The sequence below is a fragment of the Canis lupus genome, chromosome 23 (genome assembly GCF_011100685.1).
Source record: "Canis lupus familiaris isolate Mischka breed German Shepherd chromosome 23, alternate assembly UU_Cfam_GSD_1.0, whole genome shotgun sequence".
NCBI lineage: Eukaryota > Metazoa > Chordata > Mammalia > Carnivora > Canidae > Canis > Canis lupus.
The window spans coordinates 16,221,823-16,246,344 of record NC_049244.1 but is presented as its reverse complement, the minus strand read 5'-3'; the positions used below and the strand labels follow the sequence as shown (position 1 = coordinate 16,246,344).

The following is a 24,522-nucleotide window of genomic DNA, read 5'->3' as shown; positions in this document are numbered from 1 at the left end:
CCCTCTTCCTCCCTGCCACCATCTCAAATAGATTATCAACTACAGATGGGCCATTCTCATTTCTCTTTGAATCTTATGTGGAATAGAGACGATTATAAAGCACACAGTATAAAAACTTGTGGCAGGGTAACAGATTTTTTGGTTAATCTTTGCTAAAGAGTCTTACATATCATTTATTTAGCACTTAACACGGTAAAGAACATCAACCCCTGATTTCTGAAAGCATACATGTTTGATAGCCACCCTCTTGCTCAGATGGAAGAACTTTTTTCCACTTAAAAGAAGTTGGTTTAATAAGACGAATGCCTGTTACACGAATCAAATGAACAACTACTACCTGACCCTGGAATACATAGGCAAGGACAGTATTTCACATTTGCTTCAATTTCAAACAAAAATAATTTATTTTAATTAATTTCTTGGCCTTGTTCAAAACATTAATCAAGCCATTATCTCATATGACTTCTTTACAAAGAAGTTTCCAACCTTGGTTTTAAAAAAGGCAAACCAGCAAGCTACATTAGGGATTCTATAGAATATACAGCCTATGCAGCCACATGAGAAATAGTTTCTGCTGCTTTGTTATTACACAGGTAGTTGCTTCCTTTAGCTAAAGCCTGGAGTCTTGTATTTGTTTTATGCATATTGGGTTTTGTTCTATTACTTGGCAGGAGATTGTACTCCCTGGAGTCAGCTGTGTTCATTGGTCAGAATAAATTCCAGCATCTGACACCAATTCCATTAATCAGAGACAAGCTTGAATAAGTGAGTAAGATAATAGAAAGACAAAAATATCTGGTGAACGGTGAACATTGTTTATGTATGTATGCTATTCAGTTAATATAGAAGAGATCAGAGATATTCTTTTGAGTACAAGATATTTGAAACTGTCTATCAAAAAGGATAAAGGCCTCCTACATGAAACACTTTATATCAGGCAAAAGATGTACAAGCCTACTAATACATTATATTACTAATATGTTAATACCACCACCCTGAAAGAATTTAGATAGATTTCCATGTGAAGCCATCCTTGTTATATCCTTGTTTATAAATGATAAGCCACTTAGAATCATAAAGTCTGGGAACATTTCATGATTGTACTATATCAATACAGCACAGAGTTTGGTTTATAGAATTACAATTCCTAATTTGGTTAATGAAAAAAATCACTATCTCAATGAGTAAAATGTTAAGTTTCAAAAAAAAGTCTAACAATTTTTAAGTTGCTCTACATAACAAACAGGTACAGACCCTTTGAAAAAAATGACTGTATCCAGTTACATATATAAATTTTAATTATGGACCACTGAAGGCACAGATTTAGACTGAAACCTCTGTGGTGCTCTTTCTACTTCTAATTGAATAATATAGAAATACAGTACTTTACACACCACATAGTTTTTCAACTATTTTATCACTTTTTTTTTTCAGTAAGGATCTGAAGGATGTATGGGACAAAGTTGGCTTCAACGATCAGGTTATTTCAAGTCTTAACACGTATTAAAAAACGATTTTAAGTCTTAAACTTTGAAACACAATAGCATATGGAGATGGAATAACCTGTAAGAGATACTGTTATTCAACTATAACAATTTTCATCTTTATGCAATACAAGGTCAATAGAAACATAACCTACTCATTTTGCCTTTTCTTTTTTTGCAACTTAAAGCAACTTACACTTTTTCTCAGATATTAATGGCCTATTTTTATGAATGGGTATTTAGGCATTTCACATGCTTTATAAAACCATGTCTAGAAAAACTTTAATTCCATTCTTTATGTGAGAGGCTGTTATTTACAATTACTATCGAAGGTACAACGGTCTCTGAAACACCTTATTTATTAATCAGTAGCATAGGTCTGATTCTTAGCCAGAACATGGAGCTGGAGGGTACTCATTCATACTGGAAAATCAACTACATAATGTGGAACAGTATGTGCAAATGTATATACTGAAGAACTCTTGCAAAAGTTTAATCAAAATCTGCTTTCAGTTTGTTAAATAATGTCTTGAGAGAGCCTCTGAGATACAGTAACCTCATGACCAAGTCATGAATCTCTTCAGAATTAATTCTTAAAAAGACAGTTTTGATTATGTTGATCCAAGTAATGAAGTGGTGGCAGGTTGGGTAAAGGCAAAGTTTTATTTTTCATTTCCCCAAATGCTGTCTCACTTGATTTAGGAGGGCTTGGGAATACCCAAGAATTATCTTCCAGAGAATTTCTGCCATAAGAGTTGTGTTCCTGAAAGTTAGTACCATCATGAAGAATGGATCGCTCATTATCTGTCCATGATTGGAGAACTGCTTTCTCTGATAAAACCTTTATATCTCCTGGTAAAGGGGAAGATGTCGTATGGCAAACAGTTTTGCTGTTTGGTGAGAGGGGGGAATGTCTTTTGTATGTTGCAGTAAAATTCGCCAAGTGCAGTTTTGTGCTGTCTTTCCCAAGGTCTTCCATGCATCCTACTGGGGAACAGGCTAAAAAGAAAGCACAGACTAAATGTCAGTTGTCGGTAGCACAGTAAATATGTAGCACTTCATTAATTTGGTTGGATCTAGAACTAATATTTCTAAGTTAGCGTGATCACTGGGATACTGTAACATGAATGAAGACATGACAAATGATCCAAGTTCTAATCCTAGATCACTGTTTCCTGACATTTTGACGTGAGGTTAAGTCATTAAATTGCTTCCAGGTGTCACTTCTCTCATCTGCAATATGAACATAGTAATCTTGTCCTGCCTATATCACAAAACTATTAATGAAGATGAAAAAATTCCACAGTTTAAGAAGTTGGAAACCAATAAGGTTAAAATACAGGTAAGGATCCCCTTCTTGGCTCTTAATGTGGCTATGGAAGGCTGTTTACAGGTCACTCGAAACTAAGCTGTTGGGTAGCCTGGGTGGCTCAGGGGTTTAGGGCCACCTTCAGCCCGGGGCATGATCCTGGAGACCGGGAATCAAGTCCCACATCAGGCTCCCTACATGGAGCCTGCTTCTTCCTCTGCCTGTGTCTCTGCCTCTGTCTCTCATGAATAAATAATAAAATCTTTAGAACAGCTTAGTTTTTTTTTTTAAGTAATATTTTGTTAAATACTCCTTTACTTACTCAAATCTTTTTTCCATAGGTGCTTCAAAAGTAAATTTTTTCAGAAATAATTCTGTGAATTGATGAGGCCTAAGTGAAGTTTTAATATACATCCAAAGGCTTTTTAGAGATAAAACAGTTTGTTTCTTTTTTTTTTTTTAATTTTTATTTATTTATGATAGTCACAGAGAGAGAGAGAGAGAGAGGCAGAGACACAGGCAGATGGAGAAGCAGGCTCTATGCACTGGGAGCCCGACGTGGGATTCGATCCCGGGTCTCCAGGATCGCGCCCTGGGCCAAAGACAGGCGCCAAACCGCTGCGCCACCCAGGGATCCCCAGTTTGTTTCTTAAACACATATTTCTCTGGTTACAGTAACATATCAAGAAAAAAAATATATTCAGTTCACACATAATGGCTCAGAAAACAAACTGCTTTAAAGCTATTATTTAGCGATAGTCAACATAATGGTAGTATGAGCTTATGAGCTTCTCTTCCCCTTCCAATTCAACCAACTAAGGCAAAATGCCAGGAATTAGAATAAAGTCTTGATTTATAATTTTATAAGAAACTGAACCATGTTATAAAATAAGCTCATTTCCTTTTGTCTTGGGAAGAGAGGTAGGAGTAGAGGACCCAGAAGTAACAATGCTTAACTTCTGGATAAGGGTGATCTCTAGGTCAGGAAAAAAGTTGATTTAAGTCTGTCTCTACTCCTCACAGCATTAAGTTATGTGCAATAAGGAACCCTGAACCTGTCACTGTTGTACTGTGCTAGAAAACTTATGGTTCCATAAACCAAAAGACAGCCTTAAGCAGCTCAGAAGACACACAAAGATGAGTCATTTTCAAATATGCAAAGAGTATTTCTCCTGTATTATTCTTTGGAAATTATATTTATTATATAAACAAACAGCCTCACTGACAACTCCCTACAGAATTATTCTGCATTCCTTTTAGGAGAAGGAACTTCTCCATCAACATATATTTGCCTCATATGTAACCCTTGCCACTGGAAAACTCAAGTGCAAAATGAACCATAAGTTAGAGCCTGACAGGACGCTGTTATTAGTTTGCCTGATTCATAAATAACTCTAGAAACTGGCTTTAGTTTTCCTTTTTCCTACTGGTAAACACTCCTGGAGATTTATAAAATTCTCTTGTGCCCTCTTTAGGGAAAATACGAGGTGTACATAATTTTAAATAAGGTGAAGGTAGTTATTTTTTATGAAAACTCATATCTCATTCCTTTAAAGTAAATTTAGGGCAAATTTATAATTTTTCAGAAATAGAACTATTATGTAATAAAAAGTACAAATGCACTGATTTTTCTCTGAGGTATAAAAACAGTCTGGGCAAAGTAGCCCCTACTACATTAGCCCAAAACTCAAAAAGTCTAGTCAGCCAAGCAGTTATATATGAAAAGCAAATCAATGAAAATTTTCGTTTCACTGAAAGGGATAAGGAGAGAACACCTAGTCTCCATTCCAAATAAACTATTCTTTATGGAAAGAAAAATTAAGTTTGCCAAATGAAAAGAATCCCATAAATGGATCAAAGTTAATTTTTTTTTCCAAAACAATTTAAAGAGCTAGGTCTTTGATATAGTCTATAGCACTGGAATGAAAAATAGGTTTTGGTATCTTTTTTTTTTTTTTTTTTAAATATACGAAAGAGTTGTGGTAAAAGGTCAACTAGAGCAAACTTAACACCTCAGCCTTATACACATAAGCAACACTTGGCTGAGAAAAAAAAGCCACAAGGGGAAAAGAATACAGTACTGAAGAAAAAACACATCAGCAACACCTTTATGTGTGAAGTTGACCAGTATGAGAATGAAGCCAAAGCAGAGAATAGGTAGGCTGTGAACATACTATAAACTATATATGCTTCGGCTTATCAAAATCATCTAATGAGATTTCGATAAGAAACGATAACCGATTGCTCTTCAAGCTGTCTGGCTGGAATTTAACTTGCCTTTCTTGATTGTAGTTGGGATTTTCAGTTTTCTTAGTAGTTCAGCTTGTACTTGAGTCACCAAATGTAAATTAGACATTTCTCTCTTCAGTTCCCAGTATGCATTTTGCATATTATCACTGAAATACAGTTTTTACAAAAAAGGTTAATGGTTATATTTTCTTTATGGACAAAAAAAGAGTGACTTTAAAACAGAAATGAGCATATCTGTACTTCTGCTCCAATTAAGTTTCCAGATGCTACAAATTAAAAACTTCCTCATTAAATAACATATAATTAGGGCATTGGAACAAGCGAAAAGATCTTATTTATAATACTAATACTGACCTAATTTCTAGCCATGAACTGAACTTTATATTAAACAGGAGGATATTACAAAAAGAAGTATTATATAACCAAATTTTCTTATTAATTATAGCCCCTAATGTGCAGTGGTGTGACTATACTTTAAAAGTAAGGGGTATGGTCTTCATTTGCAAATCTGATCAAAACGAAAGAGACATTCATGTATAGAGTTTTAACTTATATTTATCTCTTAATTATTTGGTTTTGACGTGAATTGAAATATATCAACTGCCGAATGTATACCCAAATCCACATTAAAATAAAATTTAGGTTTCATGCATTCCATTCTTTTATGTTTGACTGGGTTGTCTCATATTGTTGGTTCTAAACCAATGTGACATGACAGCATAAGACAAGAAGAGCCAGATGATTTCCTGGTAAGGAAAAGGCTAGATAGAGGATTATATGAAACAAAAACTTCATAAATGCCTCTCATTTTCATAATGTATTTTACTCAATTATTATCTGAGATGTTATAAATTATTTTAAACCTAATTTATGAAAGTTTCATTCTTCCATTAAGCATGGAAGATCATGATCTTGTCTGGGTCTTTAATTGCCAACTAAGTAAACTGGAATCTTCAGTATGTAGTCCTATTTGCTACACAAGAATATATAAAACTTGAGCAACTGATTTCATAGCATTCAAATGACCGTAATTCCTTCTTAAAGATACTGCTGTAAATGGAATAATAATCAGGTTAGAAAATGTCGATTTTTATCTAGCTATAAACAAACCAGGGGATAATACTCTTGATATCTAAATCTAATATCCTATTTGAATTATAAAGCAACAAATCTACTCAAATATAATTATTCTGAATGTAAGGTTACATGCCCTTGTTTTGGTCAGGATATTTCTATTCTACTCAGACTATAGTTCTTTCAGAAGCAGAATAAACTTTATACTGCTTTGGGGAAAAATCTACATGTTTTAGTCTATTGTAAATGTCATTTGTCAAACAGTAGTCTATTAAAAATCACAGGGCTTTTTGCAGGTTTTAGATAAGTGTGAAATAATTACTTCACAAAAATTAGCTAACCACCTCTACTCCACCAGTAAACATCTGAGATGTATGCTACAATGAATGTTTCACATAGGAACCTGTCTTAAGTGTGAAAAGTTGCTGGTTCTTTGCTGCAATTGTGGGTATTCAGTATGCTTTCCAAAGAGTTACTCACATTACACAGCAGTAAGTTTAAGTACTGTATATGTGCTAATTCATGCAGTCATGATATGAATAATACAGTTTAAAAATACTGTTTAATTATTGGCATGAGAGGGAAAATCAGTACCTGACTTAGAAAAAAAGAAAAGCAAATACCCAAGACCATGTTTGGATCTTGGAATATCAAACACAATCATTCAAAATAGCTAATCGTGTAAAATAAAAGAGAAACAATTATAAAGGAAGTGCTAAAGCAGTGTCTAAACACATTTTCCAATTCTAATGAAGACTTTATAAATTAGGTTAAACTAAAAATTAGGTCACCAAGTTTAACACATCTAAGTCTTTTTTTTTTTTTTTTTGCCTTTAATGTCACCTGAATGAAAAGCTAGTTTAACCCCCCACCCCCCAAAAAACACAAATTACTAAGTATAAGCTCTCCCCCTTGTGGATAACAAAGTAATAACAGCCACTTTACACTTAAAAGTGCTGCCATCTTCATCATGTGCTAAAGTATGTAAATCATTACTTAAGTGAGACTGGAAAAGGCATATTGTCCACAAATCTTTAGTAGAGTTCCAGTTAACTTTAACTTATCTAGGTATTTTTGAGACTGTATAGGCTGGCTATGGCACCCCCACCAACCCGGAGTGTGAACTTAGTTTTGCTATAAACGACACACAAGCACGTGTATGTGTGTGTGTGTGTGTGTGTGTGTGTGTGTGTATGAAGTTAAAAAACTTGAGCACTGAGAAGCAACACTAAAAAGCATCCCAAATGAGAAACCTACGAAAGAAAATAGACAAAACAAAACAAAATGACGGCTGAACATTTATTACATTAGGCATTTTACCCATGTTCTCACACCAACTTGGCAAGCTGGGTAACCACATTTTCTGCGTGAGGAAACAGGTTCAGGAGAACATATTCCATGCTCCAGCATGTTGCTGATCAAAGCCATCTTTAATTTATCCTAAGGACAGCCTGCTGCCCTTTTGGGGTAACATTTTTCATATCATTACCATCATACAATTACCAAGCACTTCCAATATGCTGGCTGCCAACACAACTATCTTATTAACCTTGGGTATAAAATTTCAGCCCTCTAAATTTTAAAAGTAATGAAACCTGCTTATTCACATCTCAAGAAGGAGTACATGTCCTGCTTACAAAGTCAAATTGTGTAAAAGCCCAGTTTTCTTAACTGACACTATTCTTCCAACTCTAGTACTGAAACAAGTATTCCATATAAGAAAAATCTACTTAATTTTTTACTTCATCCATTCGTATTTTGCTTTAGCTTCTGAATATTTACTGAACTATTACATCTCCTAAAGGAACTAAAACTAAGTATAATTTTACCCAAGAGATATACTGAGAAATGTATATTTTGATAACTGTGATTCTCAAAAAGCATCTTCCAGACATTTTTGGTTGTGAGGCACAACAAGGAATCATTTTATACTGCAGTCCAGAGAAAACAAATTATGAAAAAAACATACCCCCTTATTATGTGTAATACACTCTGGTATGTTCTGTTCATTATTTGTATAAAATGCTTTTCTTGACACACAAAGTTTCATGACCACTAAGGAACACAGCACAGTTTGAAAAACACTAACCCTAATCCATATTTCCTTAAGAGTTACATTTTAAGAAGTTTACAGTATAAGTTTACCCCATACCTAAATCTATTTAAGAACAGAGAACAATCTAAAGCTAATACCAAACAGAACACTGGCAGGATACAGGCCAAATTTCTGACTGGATTGTTAAATGATGCTGTACACAAGAAGTACCACATAAAAGGCCTCCAATAATTAAAAAGGTTCACTCTATCTTAGGGAAACAATATAGTACCTCATTTGCCTCGCAAATGATGGAGGAAATATGAAAAAAAAACTCCCCAGGGTCCCTGGATGGCGCAGCGGTTTGGCGCCCGCCTTTGGCCCAAGGCGCGATCCTGGAGACCCGGGATCGAATCCCACGTCGGGCTCCTGGTGCATGGAGCCTGCTTCTCTCTCTGCCTCTCTCTGACTATCATAAATTAAAAAAAAAAAAAAAAAAACTCCCCAAAATGGAGTTTTATAAATAACTGAAAAATAATCCTTAAAAATATACAAACCCGTATTTAAAGGTTTTATGGAAACATTCCTATATATTGTTTTGTTAATATAGTAAACTTACATCTGAATTGTTCCACTAAAAAGTGGATGAGGTAACTTAACAAGTATTAGTAAAACACAAGACTATAAACTGGAAATAATGGAAACATTTACCATTTACCATTATAACATTTACCATTATAACATATAATGGTAAACATTTACCATTATAACATATAATGGTAAACATTTACCATTATAACATATAAATGGTAAAGTGAAGGAAAAACAAGATAAAATGTAGCTAGGAATGAGACTAACATAAAAATGCATGATACAGAGTTTACCAAGAGGTAAGCTACAAATGTGGTTACTAGTTTTCTAGTTACTAACCAGAAAAGGGAAACCTCATCAGTTTTGCAATCCATATTGCTTACATAAAATAAATGCAAACCAACCTGTATAAAACCATAAGTATACTTGAGCACTAGCAAGTCATTAAGACATGCTTTAATTATATAGTTCTTTTAGCATACAAGTAACTCTTAGAGATAAGAACTTAAGGCTATTGTTTCTAAAAACTGTTTCTCTTAACTGATACTTTAATACTAAGCTTTAGAGAATTCAAAACTGCACTTCGAAGCCACAATTATATAGTCTGGCAGCCTCCAAAACTACCTCTCCTTGGACCTTTATCCTCCTCTTAAATGCTGGTGTAGAGATTCTTCACTATCTTGTTAGTTATGTGATGTTTTAAAGACACTGGGAGGGGTGCAGCCTTTTGAGTTATTCTTAATAGATGTGATCCAAATCATGTAAAATTTCCCATGAATGGAAGAAGTCTCATTCTGTATCATGTATCCCTAATACACTCTATAGATAGCCCTTTGTACTTGTATTTGATGTACGGATTCTAATATATTTGTTCCCTGCTTCTTTTCCAAAAATGGTTTGAAGAGGCTTAAAAACTGATAAATACTTACAAAATGAGGGGAAACCTAGATTGACCGAAGAAAAAATTTTGATAAAGACAACTTTCAGAAACATGGGGCGCCTGGGTGGCTCAAAGCGTCCAACTCTCGGTTTTGGTTCAGGGCACATCTTGTGAGACAGAGCCCCCATGTCGGGCTCCATGCTCAGCGGGCAGTCTGCTCCCCTCTCTCTCTACCCCTTCCCCTGGTCATACACACACTCCTGTCTCTCTCTAAAATAAATATATCTTCAAAAAAGACAACTCTCAGAAATAACTTATATGGACACTGAAACTAGACACACTGTTAAAAAAGGAAAAACTTCCTTGCTATAAAGTTAGACGGAATTTGAAGGCATAACCGAAGAACTGTTCAAATGGCAGAGTTTAGTAGTCAGAAGAAAGATGTTATGACCCACGAGGCCTAAATATGCTGGTCTATTATAGAAAAAGTTTGCCTATCCCCGGGATCTAGAAGATTGGCTGCAATCATCAAACTGTTTGCCCTAGTTGATTAATTCTTTTCGATTAGGTTTTTTTTTTTTTTAATTTTTATTTATTTATGATAGTCACACAGAGAGAGAGAGAGAGAGAGAGAGGCAGAGACATAGGCAGAAGGAGAAGCAGGCTCCATGCACCGGGAGCCCGACGTGGGATTCGATCCCGGGTCTCCAGGATCGCGCCCTGGGCCAAAGGCAGGCGCCAAACCGCTGCGCCACCCAGGGATCCCTCGATTAGGTTTTTGATAGGAATAGGTATGAACCATTTCACATTATTTTCTTTAGCTTAGTAAACTTCGGAAGCCAAATGATCAATGAAATCAACTCAGTATTTTTCACTGGATGAAAGTATCCATATACAGAAGGGATGCTAAAATAATTTGCAACATAATACTTGTTAAATTAAAATGACATATATTTAAGGAAAAAGAATTAAAGTAACATACCTGAACTCTTATACCTACTTTTGTTTTTACACAAAATGGACAGTTCTCTTAAAAGTCAATACCAAGGGGCAGCCCTGGTGGCCCAGTGGTTTAGCGCCACCTTCAGCCCGGGGTGTGATCCTGGAGACCCGGGATCAAGTTCCACATCGGGCTCCCTGCATGGAGCCTGCTTCTCCCTCTGCCTGTGTCTCTGCCTCTCTCTCTGTCATTATTAAATAAATAAAATCTTAAAAAAAAAAGTCAATACCAAGGACTAATGTGGTCCTAAGTATGCCCTTAGGACAAGGTGGTATTACTGTATATGGAAATGTATAATTCCTCATGCAAAATCAAGACTTATTACAGAATACTTTCTACACAGCTAGCTCCCTAAAACCCTATCTAAAATACTGAACGTTCAAAAATTTTAAGGCATAACAATATATGTACCTTTCACTACTTAAGCTTAAGCCAACTGTTGAAGAGCAGTTAAATCTTTTTTTATAGGGACGCCTGGGTGGCTCGGCAGTTGAGCGTCTGCCTTCTGCTCAGGGCATGATCCCAAGATCTGGGATCAAGTCCCACATTGGGCTCCCTGTGAGGAGCCTGCTTCTCCCTCTGCCTATGTCTCTGCCTCTCTCTTTCTGTGTCTCTCATGAATAAATAAAGAAAATCTTTTTTTTTTTTTTTAAAAAGGTTTTTTATAAACTCACTGTGATCAGAGATTACATTCAGTACCCAAATTGTATTTGTTTTTAAGGTTAAATCATAACAAGTCTCAGTAAGCTATGCAAGTAGCCTACAGAAGAAAGTGTTACTTTTGAACTTTGAAGAATGTTCATACCTTGAAATGCTCAGTCTTTGGAGATCACTGCTCTTCAGATTGTCTTCCTGAGATGGATCCTGTCATTTGTTTAAAAAAAAGTTTAAAAATTATAATTGTTAGAAAGTATAGATCTGTTTCCCAACTAGTACCTTATGATGTGGGAGTTTACATATACAGGGGCCCATGGTTACAAGATATTTGGAAAAACATTATTCAAGTTACACAGGTTCCTACACTCTAGGACTTCTCAGACCCTTTTATAAAACAGCACATTATGAATCCCTAAACACACTATTGTTACATACCTTAGACCTAGATCCAGTGTTTTCTAAACTTCTTTGGGCCTTTTGTCTTTTTTTTTTTTTTTTCCCTAAAGGACCAGCTTTTCTGAATATAAATGACTGGAATATTGGGGGAAAATCTAAAAGGGTCTGACCCTGGAACCCTGATCTCATTAATACTAAACAGTAATCAACTGAGTAAAAAAAAAAAGAAAAGAAAAATAACAGCAAACATTATTATTATGTCCATGTAGTGATGTTATTTCACACTTTAAAAGAGGTTATAAAATGTTTCACAAAAGACTCCCCCTCAAAAATACTTGTAGATATGGCTGCAGTAGATAAAGCAAGATTAATAAAGTGAACATAAATTTTTCTCTGACTTGTTCTTTGATTCTCATGTTCAAAAGGACTCTGATCAGCAATCCCTTTGAAACAAAATTTAAAAGTACACTTCTCACAACATTAAGATTTCAACTTGGAACCTCTGATAAGTTTATATTAGGCATTCCACTCTTGCTATTCCTGGTTCATTTATCTTAGGTGTAAGCATTTTTAAAATTTAAATCTCTCCCCCCACCACTCCACCAAATAAATTCCTACGAAGGTGGGAACCAACTCTTAAAAAAAAAATTCCTTTTAATTCACTCTCAAGTTTCTTAATCTTTCAAATGCCTTTTCAGCAGTAAGCGAAGTGATTTCTAAAGTTTCTTCTACCTTCAAATGTCTGCTTTTATGATTTATGATAGATGAATTAAACTAAAAGCAAATTTATCCCCTAGCACCATCTAGTGGAAAAGAGTAACTAATCAGAACTGAACTATAACCCCCTTAACAGTACTGTTTTTCTAGATTACCTCAGTTTTTTTGAAATACACTGACTTACTGAATTCACTATATACTAGGTATTGTACTAAATGTGCTACACGTTATTTAAGCTTTATGGAAAAAGGAGATATTTAAAAGTTTATAGAAAACAAGTTCAGAAGAATTAAATGTTCCTAATGTTACAAAGTTAATAAGCAACACCATAATTATGAGCCAAGTTTTTTATGGTACTAAAATTCTATGGTACTGCTTCATACTCTGTAAGCAAATATCCATTATGTAAAAAAGCTATCAATTTCCTTTCAAAGAAAATCTGTTTATTGACAATGATAATTCAGAACTTCAAGGTACAGATCCTTTCTTGCATGCACATCTTTTTAAAAAAAGCCTCTAGGGGCAACTGGGTGGCAAAGTCAGTTAAGTCTCTGCCATCAGCTCAGGTCATGATGTCAGGGGCCTGGGATCGAGCCCTACAACGGGCTCCCTGTTCAGAGGGTAGTCTGCCTCTCCCTCCTCTGCCTTACCCCCCCCCTCCCCTCGTGCTCACTCTCTCGTATGTGCTGGCTCAAACAAAATCTTTAAAAAAAAAAAAGTTTAAGCCTCTAAAAGAAGATGGCAGGGCAGCCCGGTGGCTCAGTGGTTTAGTGCTGCCTTTGGCCCAGGGCCTGATCCTGGAGACCCAGGATCGAGTCCCACACTGGGTTCCCTGCATGGAGCCTGCTTCTCCCTCTGCCTGTGTCTCTGCGCCTCTCTCTCTTTCTCTCTCTCTCCCTCTCTCTGCCTGTGTCTCTGCCTTTCTCTCTGTGTTTCTCATGAATAAATAAATAAAATATTTAAAAAATAAATTAAAAAAAATAAAAGAAGATGGCAGAGTAGGAGGCTCCTATGTTCACCTCATTCCACGGATACAACCAGATAATATCCACATCAGTGTAAAAAATGGCAGAACAGACTCTACAGCAAAAGGTAAAGAGGCCACACTGCAGAAGTAGGAAGAGCTGAGATGCAGGCAGGAGCTAAAGAGACCCACCCACAGGACTGCCTGTAGGAGGGAGCGAAACCACCGGCATGGAGAAGGGAGAAAAACAGACCCTTACACCAGGCACCCCCGGTGTAGGAAACATACACAGGGAAAACAAATTCCCATAACATTTGGTTTTGAAAACCCAGAGGGGCCTAATTACTGTAGTTCTTATAATCACTGAGGCTTAACACCTGGGACTATAATTTGGTGGACTCAGCTCTGGGAGAAGGGAGGACAAGAGGAAACAGAATTCTGGCCCTTAAAGACAAGCATAATCAGCCCCAATAAGATACAGCACAAAAGCAGCATTTGAAAAATGCCTCTGGTATATATGAAAGACTAGTTTACTAATCTCAGAACATGTGCTGGAGGAGGAGGGATCCTTGAGACTTCTCTAAGAACAAAAAGGCTGGTGGGCACCATTTCCCTCCCTGAGGCCTGGCCCTATTTACATGGATACATGGGGGAATCAATGCAGCACATTTTCCACTTAGGTTGCTAACAGCGTACCCTACATGCTTCTACAATTCTGCTCTCTCCAACCCAACCAGCCTCCACAGATTTGGCAGCAGTAGGTACCCTCCCACAGTAGACCAACACAGACCTTGCTGGCACTGCAAGCACTCCCCACCCCTTGCAGACTCACCCCCACTAGCCATAAAGCAGTTTTCAAAAGCAGCTCCAGCTCCCACCCACAGCAGACCTCATCAAACCTTGCTAACACCAAGTGCCCTGCCCGTACATTCTCTTGTCAACCTGCCCCTTACAATATGTCATTGGCCAGAGCCCATCCAAAGAGGTACCACAACCCTGGCATTATGTAGGCAGCCCTGACAAGGATAGTACCACTCCGAAGTGACTTCTGCCCTGGGGAAAAGGGCCAATAACCATATACACCAGTCGAGCTGTGGCCAGTACAGTGGACAGCATGATAGACATGTGGTCTCACTATAGTACCAGCCCACCAACAAAAGCTTCTGGAGGCACAACACAGAGGAAGTCCTGAAGTTCAGTACTACTGTGTTTGGGAAAAGCCTGGTCTGCCTTAAGCCAAGCCCAAGGTAGCCCAAAACTGGCTCTCTAACAACACTGGAACCAGACCCTGCTCAGAACAGAGAGCCACTGTAGACTGAAGGCAAAAGCAGTGCAAGCCAAACATTAGGGTGACACAAACACATGAGACAGCCCTGAAACATGAAGTTCTGGTGAACAGAGGACATCATACTACAGAGTACTGCAAGACCTCTCCTTCCTTTTTTTTTTTTTTTTTTTAAGACCTCTTCTTTTTAAGGCCACTACTTTAAGAGCTGGAGGCATAGCAGACTTTCCTAACACAGAGAAACAGACAAAATTGAGGATTATGTCCCCCAAAAAAGAAGGATAAGATCATGGAGAGCTAAACAAAACAGAGGTAAGTAATATGCCTAATGGAGAATTTAACATAATGGTCATAAAGATACTCACTCACTGGACTTTTAAGGTCCTCCACCTCAAGGAGACCCTTAAAAAAGTGCTAGAAACCATAAAAAGTAAACAATCAGAAATTAATAACTCAACAGCTGAAATTAGAAATGCACTAGGTAAAACAGCAGACTACAGAAAGCAGAAAAAAGGATGCACGACCTGGAGGACAGAGTAATAGAAAGCAATTAAACTGAAAAGAAATTAGATTTAGGAAAATCAGTGATGACATCAAGTGTGGTAACATTACCATAACAAGGCTACCATAAAGAAAGAAAAGGAGGTAGAAAAGCTGAAGAAGTAAGAGGTGAAAACCCCAAATCTGGGAGAAGAAACAAATCCAGATATAGGAGGCACAGAATGCCTCCAATAAAATCATCCCAACTGGTCCACAACAAGACAAACAGTAACTAAAATGGCAAAAAGTAGTGATAATGATCAATTTTAAAAGTAGCAAGAGGAAACATAAGAAATATGAAGAATTGTTAAGCTAATATTATGAAAAATATGCCAACAAACTAGAAAACCTAAAAGAAATGGAGAAATTCCTACAAACATATAATCTCCCAACACTTAATCAGGAAGAAGTAGAAAATTAGAACAATTACCAACAATGAAATTAAATAATTAATCAAAAAATTCCCAACAAACAAAAGTCCGGATTAGATGGCTTCACAGGCATTACACTAAACATTTAAAGAATTAATACATATTCCTCTCAAACTATTCCAAAAATTAGAAGAGAAGGGAAAGCTTCCAAATTAATTCTAAAAGGCCAGCATTACCCTGATATCAAAACCAGATAAAAACACTACAAAAAAAAGGGAGCTGTAGGCCAATATCACTAATAAACATAGCTGCAAAAGTCCTCAACACAATACTAGCAAACCAAATCCAAAAATACATTACAAAAATCATAAACCATGGTCAAGTAGAATTTATTCCTGGGATGCAAACAATGGTGGTTCAATATTCCCAAATCAATCAACCTGATAAATCACATGAACAAAACAAAGAATAGGGATCCCTGGGTGGCACAGTGGTTTAGCGCCTGCCTTTGGCCCAGGGTGCGATCCTGGAGACCCGGGATCGAATCCCATGTCGGGCTCCCAGTGCGTGGAGCCTGCTTCTCCCTCTGCCTGTGTCTCTGCCTCTCTCTCTGTGTGTGCCTATCAGAAAAAAAAAAAAAAAAAAAAAAAAAATTTAAAAAAAAAAAACAAAGAATAAAAACCATATGATCATTCCAATAGATGCAGAAAAAACATTTGACGAAATTTATATCAATTCATGATAAAAATCCTCAAAAGTATAGAGGAAACATACCACAAGCCAAAGGCCATACCAAAGGCCATATATGAAAAACCCATAGTTATTATCATATTCAAGAGTAAAAAACTGAGATCTTTTCCCTTAAGGTCAGGAACAAGACAAAGATGTCCACTCTCACCACTTTTATTCAACATAGTGCTGGAAATGAGAGCCATAGCAATCAGACAAGAAAAACGAAAAGGCGTTCATATTGGTAAGGAAGAATTAGACTATCATAACTTGCAGATGACATGATACTGTATGTAGAAAACCTAAAAGACTGCACCATAATCTACTAAACTACCATAAACTACTAAAACTAATAAATGATACTGAAGGAGCAGAAAAAATTAGGAAAACAATTCTATTTACAACTACCCAAAAATAATAAAATACCTAGGAATAAACTTAACCAAGAAAGTAAAATACCTTACTCTGAAAACTATAAAACACTGATGAAAAAAAGTTGAAGATGACACAAATAAATGGAAAGATATTCCATGCTCATGGATTGGTAGAACTGTTAAAATGTTCACACTACCCAAAGCCATCTACAGATTTAATGCAATCCCTATCAATATGCGAAGAGACTTTTCAGAGAACTAGACAAATTATACTAAAATTTGTATGGAACCACAAAAGACCCTGAATACCCAAAGCAATCTTGAGAAACAACAACAAAGCTGGAGATATCACAATCTCAGATTTTAAGATATACAACAAAGTTTAGTAATCAAAACAGTATGGAACTGGCACAAAAATAATACACACAGATTAAACAGAACAGAGGGCTCAGAAATAAACCCATACTTATATGGTTAATTAATCTTTGACAAAGGAGGCAAGAATATGCAATGGGAAAAAGAGAGTCTCTTCAACAAATGGTGTTGGGGAAACTGGACAGCTATATGTTATATGCAAAAAAATCAAACTGGACCACTTTCTTGTATCATTAACAAAAAGAAACTCAAAATAAATGAAAGACCTAAATGTGAGATCTGAAACCATAAAAATCCTAGAAGAGAGCACAAGCAGTAATTTCTGACACTGGCCACAGCAACATTTTTTTGTATGTCTCCTTTGGCAAGGGAAACAAAAGCAAACAAACTACTGGGCTACATCAAAATTAAAAACTTTTGCACAGCAAAGGAAACAATCAACAAGGCTACAAGACAACTTATAGAATGGGAGAAGATACTGGCAAATGACATATCCAGAAAAGGGCTAGGATTCTTGAACATATTAAGAACTTATACTAGTCAATACCTAAAAAATAATCCAATTAAAAATTGGCAGAAAATATGAACAGACATTTTTCCAAAGACATACAGATGGCCAAAAGATACATGAAAAGATGCACAACATTACTCATCATCAGGAAAATGCAAATCAAAATTTTATAATGAAACATAACCTGACACCTGTCAGAATGGCTAAAATAAATAATATCTCCTTTGATAAGGAGAAAAAGGAACCCTCAAACATGTTGGTGGGAATGAAAACTGGTGTAGATGCTTTAAAAACAGTAAGGAGTTTCCTCAAAAAGTTAAAAATAGAACTACCATGAGTCCGTAATTTCACTACTAGGTATTTACCCAAAGAACATGAAAACACTAATGGAAGGGTATATGCACCCCTATGTTTACTACAGCATTATCTAAAATAGCCAAGATATGGCAGCTGTTCCACTGTCCATCAATACATAAACACAGAAAAAGAAGATGCAGTATATATGTCTATGTGTGTGTGCATATATATATAAGGAACTATTACTTAGCCTTTATGGAATCTTGCAATTTGCCACAGCATGATGAATCTAGACAATACAATGCAAATAAGCAAAATAAGCCAGTCAGAGAAGGACAAATACCACGATTTCATGCATATGTAGAATTTAAAAAATAACAAAGAAAAAAAGAGACAAACCAAAATATACTCTTAACTATTAAGAATGAATAGATGGTTATCAAAGGGGAGGTAGAAGGGAGGGGTGAAATATGTGAAAGAGATTAACAGTACACTTATGATGATGAGTCAGTAAGCTATAGAGTTATTGAATCACTATAGTGTACACCTGAAACTAAAATAACACCATATGTTAATTATACTAGAATTAAAAATTTTTAAAAATTAAAAAAGAAAAAGTATATAAACAAGCACCCAGCCAGCCAGCTAGCCAGTTAGCTTCTCATGGGACCATGACACCTAAGTTTGTGGGACAGGATGCTGGAAGCCTTTGAAGGAATGGTGATATGTAATCACAGGTTCAAAGCAGGGGAAATTAATTCCAGATGTCAAGTAGGAAAAGTATTTTGCCCTAATAGGAACTGACAATAATTTCTCTAGTGTTTCCCTTTTATTGGGTCTGGGGTCTTGAAATCAAGTTCTCACTGTCCAGTTTCGAGGAATTCATCCGGCCAAGACCAAGGTGGAATGCTATATTATTCTTAATGCCTAGCTCATTCGTAAGTTTTGGTCACCTTGAATAAAAACTATATTATAGAAGAGAGAAATGTCAGTTTCATTTAAGGACAGTTGGGATTTAGGGGCAATGTCCTGGCTAGCAGTCAGGGAGTATGGGAAGTAGTGTCTTTATCAGTTATTGGCATCCTAAAAGAAATCTGGGGTAGATGACACAGCTCCTCATGGGATTAGAATGCTCTGATGGGCAAAATGGTTAAGCTGACAAATAATTGTCTAACTGATTAACTTATTTAAAATACATGAGTGTATAAAATTGCTGTTGGACTGTAGACTACTAAACTTTTCTTGTAACAATTTCAAACTTTGCATTTGGTTCATTGTTCTCACACTGTTCTCTACCATTTCTTCTTTTTCTCCTCAGCACTGTCATGATATCTAAAAACTTCCAATCAAGTATGTTAGAACCCAATGTAAAGTATTAGCAAATAGACTTGAGAGGCAACTTGTGTTTTGGTGGATGACTTTAGGCTAACCATACTTTAGAAGCTCAGCAGAATTTTTTGTTTTTGCTTTTTTTCCCTCAATTTTAAAATCTCAGCTATTTGCTGAAAATTAAAGTTGCCCCCAAAGTATTAGATTTTTGAAAATTAGTAGACTCTGTCAGGTTTTTTGTTTGTTTGTTTGTTTTTCCCAGAATTATAAAAACTGAGTTGTCTCTTGTGGTGTCTACATTAACCAAATTATTAAAACGATAAAACTTGAGTACTCTTTAGATTTTATAGGAAAAAAGGACTTAAGGAAACTGAAGGAAAAGGAGTTTAAAAGGAACAGCTTTAATAAACTAGTAAATGAGCTTTTTAAAACGATAAAATTATATAATTCTGGGATTATGCTAAAAGTAAACAGTATATTAAATTTTAGACAAAATAGTTAAAAGGGAAGATAAAGGTAAATTTTTCAGAGAATGTAACTAAGTAGTTATATGTTAACTCTATGATTTAATCCTTAGTTATAAAACCTACAAATAGCATACACAGAATATTGAATTTCTCAATTTAATTCTGTAGTACCGTTTGTTTGGCTTTTTGTAGCTGTATTTTAAGGTCACTACATTCTTTCCTCATCAGTTCCAGCTCTTGTTCCAAACCATGGATCTTCAGGTCATAGCTCAACTTTTCCACCTCCCAGTTTGATGAAGGTGGATTTAAATTTCTTATCACTAAAAAAAAAAAAGGATGAACATTAAAATTGTTATTTCTGCTTTCTACCTTTGCATAATTCCATAAAAGTTATACTAGTGAAGTGCAGACAATATAAAAACTAATATAAAACATTCACAACTAATAGTTTTTAAAAAACAGTAATTACTTTAAAAGATCTATGCTAATGAGAATAAGAAATCTACCAATCTTATTTAAGAATGTACTAATCACCTCTACCCCTGATTTTCTGTTTAACGTACAAGTTTGTCAGTCTGGAACTTTAAAATATACAACACTAATCAAACACATGCTATAACTAGACAAGTCAAAAATATATAAGTCAAGGTTAAGACAGTGATAAAAATTAAGTGAAGTGAGGAAACTGAAGCTCATGTATCTAATCATTCCATCTAGTCCCTTCAGAGTATAAAGTATGACCATCAAGCCTAGAACATGAGGTCAAAACAATTTATTCATGAACATCTACTGTAGAAACTCAATACAACTGGATAGCGATTTACCTTTGACTTAGTTCTTCAGTCATTCTATCTAGAAAAATCCCCAACCAGCTACTGTAAGAGAGCTCATCACAAATTCCTTATCAAAAGGTCTCTCTTAGATGCCTACTCTTCAGCTTGTTCCATCATAATGTTCATGGGAACAGGCCAATAACCATATGATCCAAAACCTATTTACTCCAGCATCTCATCTGTCCATTTTAACAACCTTCAGATATTTACAAGAAAAAAAAAAAGTTAATTGTAACTACTCCATGACAACCTATGAATGGGCAAAAAAAAGTTCAGTAGAAAGGAAAAGCCAGGACATACCAGCAGGCAAGACATTTTTGACAAGGATGGAGTTCTACTTCATCACAAACTAACCTGAATAAAAACCATCAAGTTTTCTCTAGGAAAAAATCAATTTATATCTAAGGGAAAGTTAAAAGGAATTGATATTTTGGTGAAAGCAGATCAGAGAAATTAATGTTAAGCCTAAAAATTGTAAAATAAGTTAAGACCTTAGCACACAGATATAGAAAACGGATAATGGATATAATACACATAAATGGAAAATTATATTGATTCCATTATAATATTTGTAACAAATAAGTGGCATACCCTGCTGAGTTTCCACCTCTGTCCTTAGCTGGAGGAGCTCTACTTCTTTAGATTGTAGCTGTTCATTCAATACTTTCAAAGATTCAGAGTTGTCTTTATTCTAGTTAAGTAGGGAAAATGCCAAATTACATTCAATAAAATCTATAGGTTGATATATATTAATTTTCAGGGATAAAAAAAAACAGATTTAGGCCTTTAAAAAGCAAGGTGGGAAAATGAACCCAGTTTTTCACGAATTTCTTTTCTTTTTCAAACTTAGGATATATTATTCACTGGCTTTTTTTTTTTTTTTTTAAATACATTGACAATTTCTACCACATCATGATTTTTCAAAGTAAGTTAGTAGTGTTAGATATACTTAAGTCCTAAACATCATTACAGACTATATATATATATTTATTTTGTACAGAAATGTTACAAATATTACCATTAAAAATTCCTGTTTTTGCCTTAAGCATGTATATTTTCAATTTTTTATTTAATATTTCTCTTATTTCTAATTTTAAACTTCCTGAAGAAAACCCTTTTGCAATATATATTGTTTTCAAACCAACTTACCATTTTATCCAATTTGCTTTTCAAATTATCTCTATCAATGCAAACCTCTCGATATGCATGATAGGCTTTATTTACTTGTTCACGTCCCACAGAACTTGTTTCTTCATCTAATCGAGCTCCTATAAGCTAATGGTATAAAATTAGAAGAGAAAGCTTAAAGAAGGTATTCTACAAAACAAAACAAAAAAGAAGCCAGTTCTCTGATGGCTCCACACCTTTCTTTTCTTTGTAATGCAGGGATTATAACACCTGGACCATAATTAAGTAAACATTTTACTTCCACGGTTAAAATGCTTTACTGATTAAGAAAGCAAAAAAAATACAGGTAAAATATTTTTAAAGTCTTCTATTTTATGCTTTTACTTAATCAGTATTTTTCATTTTATAACATATATTAATTCATCATACTAATAGAGTACATCATTCTTTTACAGTACTTAGATGTTTTCCAAGCCAGTAGTATTTCATTTCCATCTTCAGGAAAAATGACAAGTTAGGGTAAACCTGGCTTTTTAAAGAATAAATGTGTTAGTTCATTAAATACTATATTATTCCAGGAGAGAAAGTATAGAATTATTGGTCACAAAGTACAGAAATATTTCCGGTATTAACTCTACCAAAACACATTTTTGTACTTAATTTTAAAATAAACATAACTACAAGCTTCAAAATGTTACCTCTTCTCACTCTTTCCGACTGTATCACAAATTTGATTACCCTTAAAGACAGTGCATAGGAATATCAAGAAATTATGATTTTTACAACTGACTTCATTTCTCTTACTTCTCCTAGATGAATCAAACTCTACCAAGCCTCATCCTAAAGCTTTTATAACAAGATAATTCATTTCCTTGGCAGCTATGAATCCATTTCCTTCCCTTTTGGGGAACCTGCTGTTTATAAAATACAAATACAATGATCTAATGTGAAGAAACATAAAACTAAGTAAAAACTTTAAAACACAAAAATAAAAGGATGAGTGATGAAAATTTCCCAGTACACAAAGCTAAGTGGATATGATTGATTTATAATGGCATCAGCTATCAAACTTATATATTCTATAACATTTAAGACAGGTTTCTGTATAGGAAAGCTAAACATATGACTTTAATTTATAAGTTAAAAGCATTATTCTGTGTGTTTAAGAACAAAAGAGAATATTGAGGGAAAGAAGATGTCACCCCTGGTGAAGATATTTTTAAACACTGAAACAATGTTACAGGAGCTTCCACCTTTGACATTTAATTTCTGTTGTTGGAATATCATTTTTTGCACAGATTTTGAAATCCTACATAAAATACACACAGTTTACAAACGTAAGGCAATCTGAAAAAAGAAGAAAAAAAATTCCAAGAAAAATATATTCCAAATCCTATTCTACAAATATTTAGATGTGTGAAGCACAATATGAGAAAGAAGTACAGTATCCAGAGTTTTGGGATTAGCAGTGAGTTATCCTTGGAAACTTAGTACAACAGAAAAATATTTAAAACTTCAAGTATTTTGAATTATTAAGTCATAAAATATAATGAAGATAGTAATTACCTTTTCTTCCAAAAATCTTATTCTTTTCTTTAAGAAAGAGTTTTCTTTCTCTGAATCCTTAAGTCGTTTTTTGATGTCTTCATATGCAGTGACGAGGGCAAAATGTGAAGCAACAGACTCATCTCCTGAATATATTGAGATTGGAGTCACTGTGTCCCTCCTTTGTGCTTTTTCATGATTCAGAATGCAGATATCATCTTCTACCAGTGCATCCATGACAGCTTTTTGAGAGAATATTAAAAAAAGGTCTCATTGAATAAAGGAGCAGAAAGAGAGATGTATTTAGAATAGTGAGGATACTGGGGTAATGTTTAAAAATTTCTGTTTCTTTTAGCAGCAGCATAACATAGTGGTGAAGAACATGGATTTCTGGAACCAGATTCTAGGAGGCGCATCCAACCACTACTTGGTGTCAGTGAAACTTTGGGCTTAATCTCTCTGCCTTGATTTCCTTATTTATAAAGTATAAGAAAGAATAGCAACTACTTCACAGATTTCTTAAGAATATTAAAAGAGTTGATACCTATAAAAGCATGTGAAAACAATCTAAGGTATTATTAGTAAGTTTTAGAAAAAGTCTGTAAGGACTTACATTTTTATAGGAAAAAACATTTTAAATATTTTATACCCATATATTTCTTCCTTACCAGTATTTCCAATTTCAGATGTAAGTAGTAAGTTTTACAGCTTCCCAAATTATAAATTCTCAGAAACTCTCCTGAGTACAAGACTATAGTATAGAAGTGTAATGCATCCTCCACTATATTTTTTCCATACCAGTAATTATGTTTGTTGTCCATTTGCAATAGAAGACAAAGGAATTAACGTTTCAGTACTCAATATGTCCCAGGTACCATGTACATTCTTTTAATATTATCTCATTTAAATTCATCCAAACAATTCTATGAGGTAGGTATCATCTACATTTTATAGGATCAAAGAGGGAAAGTAATTTGCCCAAGTTAAAGCCAGTAGATGTTAGTTAGCTCTGTGAGGGTACAGGTTATGTCTATTTTGCTCATCACTGTGTTCCCAACTTGTCATTGTGTGGAAGATGCCCAATAGATATTGGTTATTAAATGAAGAGTGGATGATGTAGGATTCAAATCACACCCTGACTCGAAAACCTAAGAGAAGTCAGTTACTTCAGTAGTTAGTGAATTTACTTGTTCTGTACATCCACTTTTGCTGTTAGGTTCAACATTACTTCCCCATCTGAGAGTTATGTTCCTGAAAAACACTGTGGAAGGAGAAATCGTACCTGAAACCTTTTAGGACCTCAAGGGAAAAACAGATAAGAGGGACTGCAGGTCATAAGAGAACCTCAAAAAATCCTTTTAAATACTTTTTAGTTTGAAAT

The 24,522-nt window shown here is 35.1% G+C and overlaps 1 protein-coding gene across 1 annotated transcript in view; it reads right to left on the bottom strand.

Annotated features, from left to right (window-relative positions):
* Positions 1–154: 154 nt before the first annotated feature.
* Positions 155–24,522, bottom strand: part of AZI2 (5-azacytidine induced 2) — a 36,412-nt gene continuing 12,044 nt past the window's right edge. The window contains exons 2-8 of the mRNA XM_038570650.1: positions 23,163–23,383; positions 21,618–21,743; positions 21,060–21,159; positions 19,807–19,955; positions 11,429–11,487; positions 5,071–5,189; positions 155–2,483 (exon numbers count right to left, since the gene is read on the bottom strand). Of these exons, the coding sequence (XP_038426578.1) occupies positions 2,071–2,483; positions 5,071–5,189; positions 11,429–11,487; positions 19,807–19,955; positions 21,060–21,159; positions 21,618–21,743; positions 23,163–23,378 (1,182 nt within the window). The 5' untranslated portion in view covers positions 23,379–23,383 and the 3' untranslated portion in view covers positions 155–2,070. The remainder of the gene's footprint in view (positions 2,484–5,070; positions 5,190–11,428; positions 11,488–19,806; positions 19,956–21,059; positions 21,160–21,617; positions 21,744–23,162; positions 23,384–24,522) is intronic.